The 8,370-nt window shown below is 44.3% G+C and overlaps 1 protein-coding gene across 3 annotated transcripts in view; it reads left to right on the top strand.

Annotated features, from left to right (window-relative positions):
* Nucleotides 1-159: 159 nt before the first annotated feature.
* LRCH2 (leucine rich repeats and calponin homology domain containing 2) overlaps nt 160-8,370 on the top strand; it is a 39,388-nt gene continuing 31,177 nt past the window's right edge. For all 3 annotated transcript variants that reach the window (XM_057372630.1, XM_057372629.1, XM_057372628.1), the window contains exon 1: nt 160-500. In XM_057372630.1, coding sequence (XP_057228613.1) covers nt 209-500 — 292 coding nt within the window. In that variant the 5' untranslated portion in view covers nt 160-208. The remainder of the gene's footprint in view (nt 501-8,370) is intronic.

The raw sequence follows: 8,370 nt of genomic DNA, 5'->3' as shown, positions 1-8,370 counted from the left end.
GCGGCCCCGAAGCTCCCCGGCCCCGAGGCGCCCACGCCCCCTGAGGAAGCCCCGCCCCCTGGGTCTCGCTGCGGCCGGGGATTGGCTGGGGCTGCCGAGGGAACCCGCGAAGCCCCGCCCCGTCCCCTGGCGCCCCCTGCGGGCCCCGCGGCGCCTGCGCAGCGGCGGCGGGGCGGCCCCGGCCGTTGTTGTGGAGGGGCCGGTCAAGATGGCGGCCGGGCAGGGGGGCGGCGGCGGCAACAACGGGACCGGGAGCGCGACGGGCACCGGGACGGCGCCCGGGAACGGAACGGCGGGCCTCGGGATCCCCGGGCACCTCACTCTCTCCTTCTCGTCCGGGCCGCACTGGGGCGCGGCCGCTCTGCCGCAGTCGCACACGGTTCGCAGCCTGGAACGGGCCCTGGAGGAGGCGGGCAGCTCAGGCATCCTCTGCCTGAGCGGGAGGAAGCTGCGCGATTTCCCCGGCAGCGGCTGCGATCTGAGCGACACCACGCAAGCTGGTGAGGGGGATCCGTCAGTGGCGGGGCGGGGGCTGCGGGCGTCCTTCGGGGCCGCTGCGGGCCCGGSGCTGAGGGCGGGGGACGCGTGCCCGCTGTGGCGGCCGCTGGGGCCGGGCGGTGGCGGGGCCGTGGTGCGGGGATGCCACGGAGCGGTCCCCGCGGTGGCAGGGGAGGACTGCAGGGCAGCCAAAGAGTGACACGGAAGCTGCCGCTCTGGGTGAGGAGCGGGGGCCCCGCTGTGTGAGGGCAGCGGGGGCAGTGCAGAGGCTCCGCTTTGGGGGGCTCTCCCTGCAGGCAGCGGGACGGAGGATCTGTGGGTGCAGCGTTGGGGGTGCCCCGCTGGGCGCACCGGGGGCCGGTTCTGCCGAGTGAGTCCGGAGCGGTGGGGGCTGTGAGCGGAGCGGGGTTCCCGGAGGTGCCTGGGCAGGTGGGCGGCGAGTTGCTCTGTGWGTGCTAAAGGCACAGGCGTGTGAGCATGGAAAGGCACAGGGCTGTGTGTGTTTGTGTGTGCGAGGGACCAGGGCTGTGCGGGCAGAGCGGCTCCTTGCACCGCTCAGCCGTGTGTCCGAACTCACCGCGGTGCTCGCTGTGTTCCGGGGGAGGCTGGAWTTCGTTGTGTTTGGTGTGTGTGTTTGCTGGGAGCGGAGCTGGCGCTCTCGCTGTGCCCGGGCTGCCGTGGAGCGGGGCTGTGCGGGGAGGAGAAGGCTCCGTGAGCGGCGAGGGGAAGATGCTGCGGTCTGTGTGCGTGCAGGGGAGGGGGCTGCCTCAGGGGACCGGGCGTTTGTCCCCTGTGTCACTCTGTGCCTTAAGGACAGGGACATGCATTTGGTGTGCYGGGAGCAGGGTGTGCAGGGTGAGGGAGCGCTTGAGTTTGTGCTCGGGGTTATGAGAGCTCCGTGTTGTGGTTGGGTTGTACCTTCAAGGGTGTTGGATCACTCGCAGAAAGCTGTATCGCCTGGGGTATCGCGGTCCCGGCTCAGCAGGAAGATGGTTCCAAGTGCGGGTGCGAGGGATGTGTGAACATCCAGCAGTGACTGTGGAGAGCTTGTTGTGTTCACTGTGCTGGTAAATGCTTGGATATCATGAGTGTGGGCCTGGATTTACCCAGGCTTTTAGGTGAAGTAAACATGGAGGCATTTTTCAGTACGGTTCCTAGAAAACAAAGCTACATTTCCCAAGGAGGTTCTCTCGTATTGTGGCTCATCCCCGGTGCACTTGTGGGTTTATTTGCTGCTGGGGTAGTTGCTGAAAATGGATAATTTGGAATAATATACTAGACGAAAATATTACTGAGAGGCCCAGGATCTTTTGTTCACAAATAGTGGCTTTCTGAAATGTTGTATAAGTGAATTAATGCTGTGGGGTTTTTTGTTTGGTTTTGGGGCTTTTCTTTCCCCATGGGTTATGAACAGCTGGCATATTTTTTTGGAATAGAAGACTGTCCATTTTGGTACCTGCAAATAGARAGAGGTTTCATGAAGTAATTGGAAGCTGGAGTTTTCCTTGCAGTAGCATAAAAATGTATTTAGCAATGTAGTCAGTCACTGCTTTGTGTAGGTATTCAATAACCAAAGCATTTAGAGAGAAGCATTGTAGATATATAGGCAATTTATTATTAAAGACTTTCTGTATCCTGAAATTGGTGCATCAAGGATCTGTACTTTTTGTTTGCTTCTAATCATTGCTGTTTGTATTTTGGTAGGGTTTTTTATGCATTTATTTAGAATGTCAACATTTGAGTCAGAGCTGTCTGCAGTGATCTTGTCTCTCTGTCTTAGGATGTAGTAGAGTCCAGTCATTCCCATTAGGATTGTATTGTTATTGTGAATGGTGGTGTGAAAATGTTATAAGGGCTATCTCTGACAGAAATATCTTTATTGCTTGCTGCGCTAAAATCYTGTACTGAAATAGCTAATCTGAGTCTATGTGAGTGCTGTCTTGGAATAATCCTGATTTGATGTAGTCCTGGTTTATGAATGAATCCAGTGAAATACAAATTTTAGACATCTTTCAAAAGATGTTTGTAAACAAAAGATCTGTAGTCTCTATTTTGACTTGATGTGTAGAAATTTTTGTCGAGCGTGTAAATGATGTTCTGCTGGTGAATCATGGACATCAGTGACAGAGCATCAGTGTGGCCTGGAGCTTGAGGGGGGATCAGCAGCTGCCTCAGAGGCAACAGTCATGTAGTTATTGGTGTTTCTGTAGCAGTTTCACATGCACATATCCCATGAACAAGGTTCTAGACTGAGGCTGAGGCATGGGAGATAGGGGCTTGGGTCAGAAATCTTTGCAATTTCATTTTCTGTTTTAAGTCAGTGACTGTGAAATTGAATTTTGTGGTACTTGACACAAATATTTAAATGAACAGTGTCTGACCAGTGTGGATSTAAACAATTTCTTTTCCATATCCCCAACTCTTAGGCAGGATCTGCAGTGTTACTGGAAACCCAGAATATTCTATCTATATCAATAAAATCAGCCAGAACTATGTTGAAGCACAACTTCTGTTGATTTATCAAAAATAGCTTGGGATTTTATTTTGCATCTAACTTACATAATGGCTTGCCAGTACTCAGTTTGCAAATACTGAGGCATAGTTTTTGCATCTTCAATTCTAAAGAATGAAGAATTGTCTAAAGCATAGTGACCATATCTGGCTGTTTMGTTCTTYTTTTTKGTTTTGTTTTGTTTATTTTTACTGTGAATTGCCCTTGCAGTACTTTGRCCAGGAGATCCTTGTTTTATTATTTATCTGAATTTGTCTTCTGGTGGTCCAAACAGATCTTGTGCTGCTTTTGATGAACTTCTAAATAAATAAAAAAAAAACCCAGACCATAGTTCTTGAGATGTCAAGAGATATCTTGAATATTCCAGTAATTTTATGTGTAATTTTGCTTCTCTCTGTAAGAGCAACATTAGGCCCCCTGGCAGTTAAGTAATTGAGTCTATCACATCAGTGTAATCACAGTCTGYTTAGCTGAAGAGTTGTGTGTTTGCTGTGTTATTTTTTTGAAGGTAAGTTCCTTCACTATATTGTCCTACTGAACTAAGCCAACCTGTGCCTTTAGCAATTTGCCCCCTTTTTAGTGATCATTTAAAAAAAAAATTAATAAATATAAAAGATGCTTGACCAACAGATCCAGATAAATGCAGTGGTTGCTGTCAGGCTTAACTTGTTTAGGTCTTTGTCATGGCAGCTTCAATTCCTGCTTTTTAATTCTGAGGGAACTTCCAAGCAGTGATAAGTAGGTGAATGCTTGCCTGTAAATAGATGAATGTTGAAATTTCTTCTTTCTCACCACTGCTTCCTCCTCATAGCTGACGAGTAACACCAGTGTATTCCAGTATGACTTCAGAGTGGGCCTTTCTATCACGGCCAATATCAGTCTTAGCACAGCATTGTTACAGATACCACTGTCATTGCTCACATTTTTTTTTACTTTTTTTACATCCTGTTTCTGGCCCATCTAAGRTATATAGTCATTCACGTGATTACAGATTAAACCCCCAGGGCTTAATATTGAGTGTGAAGTGCATAAGAATGTTAATTTATAATGCAATTCTGCCTCTACACTATGCATTTCTAAACCAATTCTATTATCCTTTCTGAATAAAATTATTTCTGTTGGAGCCAATGTTGATTAAATTGAGTATGGCAGGTAACTGAAGAGCAGCACCAAATCCAACATTCATCTAAAAAAATAGCATTCATATATGATATATATYCTAAATCTAGATTACGTTTGGAAAGCAAACATATTGCAAAATGTGGTTCTTAATTGGCATCTCCTTCAGATTTGAACAAAAAGAGGAACTCAGATTCTATGTTTCTGTGGGGAGAGGGACTGGTGATTATGCTCTGGGATGCATCTGATGCAAAATCTGGAAGTGACACAGTTTATAAACAAACAATTGTGGGAGTTTTCTGCAGTGTTTTCACAGCCTGTCCWGTGTTTGGGCTAAAGGAAAATGAATTGTGTGTGCTTCAGGCTTTCTTGCTGAAGGCCAGTAAAAAGGATCCTTGCCAAGGATACTTGGTGTGATGGGCAAGTTAGGAAAAGTCTCAGTTCAATGACTGGAARTTAAAGGAGCTGATTATTACTATTTGCCTGCCTAAAAGGATGGTATTATAAAATATACCACTTACATCTTAATTTAATATTTAAAAAACCCAATAAATTCAGTATTACAGCCTTATCTGAAATACTGACCCACGAAGATAATGCAATGTGTAATTTTTTGACTTCTGCCTTCTCCATCCATCGAAGTTTAATTTGCCATTGCATTGACTGTTTTTGTGCCTTGTAATATCCAACACTTAACATCTGTAATATTTCTGCCTTTGATCAACTAGGGAAATTTTTTGATACATATTTTGACTTTACTCCTGATTTCTTGCAGAGGGGGCAAATKATTTAAATTGTGGATTGTATTGCAAAACATTGTGTGATAAAGAAAAATGGGAATAGCTTTTGCTTTTTGAGATTCTCTATTTGGTGAAGTGTGTTTTCCCATTTGAGTTGTGCCACTTGGTTGGAGCTGGTTCAAAAGCATGTACTCATTTTTCCAGCAAGGCTGGCATTTAATGCTGAAATCTGTCCTTAGCAAAGGGGTAATGAAATCAGGGCTAAAGGCTGGAGTTCTGCAGAAAATGCAAATATATTTGATACATCTTTTTTGTGATAAAAGTTGTACATGACAGTGTGAAGAGACTTCTGAGTTTTCTTTTCTGTGGCTGTCCAACGGTTTAATGTTCATCATTCYTCCAGCTAGCCGAGGATTGTTTGCCACTTGCTAGGAGGATGTGCTGACAGGTCTAGAGAAGGTCAAACACTTCAGGTGAAAATAAAAAATAAAGTCTTATTCTCTGATACAGGACTAAAATAGTTTTGTGCTTGSCAGACATGATTATCACAAATGTGTTTCCAAGTGTCGCCATATGAYTTCTGAGAAAACCTTCGTTAGGTAAAAGGCTTGAAGGAACCCTGAGCCCAGGCTCGCTGGCAGCTGAGCAGCAGGTGTAACTGCACAGTGAGCAAATCCCTGACCATCTGGGTATTAAACCARACACTTCTGCCATTTGTCACTTTACCACCGTTTCAGTAAGTGGAAGCAGAATGAGAACTTGTTCTGTTGAAGACTGACCTAGAACTGAAAGTTTTCTGAGAGTGTTTGTTTCAGGTCATTATGTGCAGTAATGAGAGATATTCTGGAATTATTATTCTAGATTTATTTTGGAGCTAACAGAAGTGGCTGCAGCCATCCTTAAATGCTGCCATGAGGTCTGGTATGAGCAGGACAGTCAGCGGGAGGCACCAGCCCCTAAGAACAGATGCTGAAGTTGCTACATCAGGGGCCCACTGTRTCTCAGGAGAGCACGCTAGAATTGTTGTTAGACCCTGTTCACTCTGTGCTCATGGACTCATGGTTTACCCAATTTCTTCAGTTTTTTCCTGCTTTGCTCTTTGTGCAGTTGCCTTGTTTGCCAGTGTTCTTTGTCTTCCAGCAGTTTAGCTTTCTTGAAAAACGTTTCTGCTTAGTTTATCCAGTGATGAGCCATTTTATCATCACAAAAGATAAGTCTTGTAGTAAACACTGATTACTGTGGTTAGTTGTAGTTTCTGTCTCTGCCTAGTGTCTATTTAGATTGTAAGATTGTCAGGACAGAGGCTTAGATGTATGTTACTGAGCATACAGAGGCTGCTGTAAGTCTTTCCTTGGGAGTTCTGTGTATATTTGAGGTATTCCTTAACTAACTCAGGCTTTGCTTCATTGCCATATGAGGATTACCTTCCCTTGTATTACTTGTCTGTGAAACGGAAATTTGGAATTAAAAATTTCAAAGCCAAAAAAGAAATTGTTAGAATTAAACAAATAAGTGATGGTGGATTTAAGTGGGAGGAAGATGCCCTGTGCTGTAGTATTCCAGCTTAATGTGTCTTGCTGACTTGTCAAGATAATACACTTTACTCTTTCTGGTTGTAAGGTATTTTAACAATTATAGTCTAGATTAAATACTAAAGTGCCAAAACAAAAAAAGCTTCCAGTGTGATTTTGTGCTTAGCACTTCAAACTCCAAAAGATTTGTGGAGCCAARACACCTTCATTAATGGAGAGGAAGATAATCCTTGATATGAAGTAATGTCTTTTGATGTGGCACGTATATTTACACCTTCATGTGCCAGATTGAGGAGTGATCCTGGTGATGTGTTCTTTATTTTCCATTTAAATCATGCTGTGCTAAAATAGCTGAACATKCTGCAGAGTTGGAGCAKTGTGTTATCTTGTGTTGGAAATGCCTGGATCTTTCTAATGTTCCAACATRGGGAAGAATTCCCTGAATTCATCTGTTGGRTTCATCCTAATGTTGCAAAATGTGGAATATGTAAGATTTTCTTAGGAGAGGATGTTCATCCATCTTTATATACTTTCAAGCCTACTCAGCAAGGGGGGAATTTAATCCATGAAACAGATAGCAACTAACAGGTAAGCTCTAAGTGATGTCCAGGTGTTAGAAAAATAAATTAATGGTTTTAGAACTGCCTTGTTAAGATTTAGAGCTTTAGGGGCTTCAGTGATCTCATATGGGGRGGTATGGTTAGCAAGTTTTGGGAAGAAGGAAGAAGTATATACCACTGATAGTGGGCACAGAGAATGCTGAATTTACAGGCCACAAGGACATTTGGCAGAACTCCCAACATAATGATGAAACTAATAAAGCCAGCTCAGCATCTCTGCTGAATCAGTTTTGAGTGGATAAAAGGTAATTCCAGCATGGGTAGATCACAACAGTGACTGATGGACCRTCAAACCAAGAAACCCACTGATCCMAATGAAGAGAGACTGAGCACACAGACTAATCAGCATGGGAAATGAGAGTGTCATTAACCAAGAGAAGAGAGAAAACTGATTATTAAGAGAATTATGTAACTTKTAGCTAGTAAACACTAATTCCTTTCTTTGCTAAAATGTAAAAAGTTTTGACAGTTGGTGTGCCTGACTTATGGAATACCAGTGAACACCTCGGCTTGCAAGACTGGAATAAATAATCAGTGCCTCTCTTTAAGTGTGTAATTGTTGGCTTTTTTCACTCCAGGTAACAAATCCAGTTTTTATGGACAGCGCTGGCATTGGGGTGCAGCAAATCAGCACTAGTATGCCCCCCAGTTGTTCCAACCTTTAGATCAGAGCTTCTGGTTTAGTTTTCTACTGGTACAAATGTCAGGAAAAACCTCACATACCGGTACCAGCATGTGGTGAGTGGAGGCAACTTACATGAAAAACAGGAATTGCTTCAACCAAAGGGCCAAGGAATTGCTTCAACCAAAGGGCCAATTTAGACATGTTTGATGTAGATGCATTCAGTGTAGACTGGGAGACTGGGCTCAGTGAGGGTGGGCTGGAATAGTGGGTTCATTACATCTACGTTGATTTCAGAGCCAGTGTGCTGCATCTCAGCTCTTACTCTGGTAGTAGAAGTCTGAGAGATGACTATCTGTCTATTCCAGTTACAGAAACATTTCCTTCATGTGAAAGAGCTATGGTTCAGTCTGAAAGGGTGTTTTATTTTTTTACTCTAAAGCAATAAAAGTGTATTTTTTGAAATGGATTTTGKTTTTCTTCAGAAGTGCTGATTAGCATGAAAAGCTAAGAAGTCAAAATCTGTCAAATGGAGTTTCTGGTTGCCTGTACAACCCTCCCTCTGTACTTGATGAGAAACCTCAATTATATGGTTGTGTACAGTTTCTTTGTTTGTCATTTTAATTGCACAGATCAAGTCTGTAATTAAATTTAGGGGTAGGGATAACCATAAAGCAGGTATTTCCTAACTCTTCAGTTGTTGGATTTAGAATCCAAATACTATTTT

The sequence above is a fragment of the Malurus melanocephalus genome, unplaced genomic scaffold (genome assembly GCF_030028575.1).
Source record: "Malurus melanocephalus ecotype Western Australia unplaced genomic scaffold, MMel_1.1 scaffold_174, whole genome shotgun sequence".
NCBI classification, from domain to species: domain Eukaryota; kingdom Metazoa; phylum Chordata; class Aves; order Passeriformes; family Maluridae; genus Malurus; species Malurus melanocephalus.
Note: the sequence above shows the minus strand (reverse complement) of the source record. Positions and strands in the feature narration are given on the sequence as shown.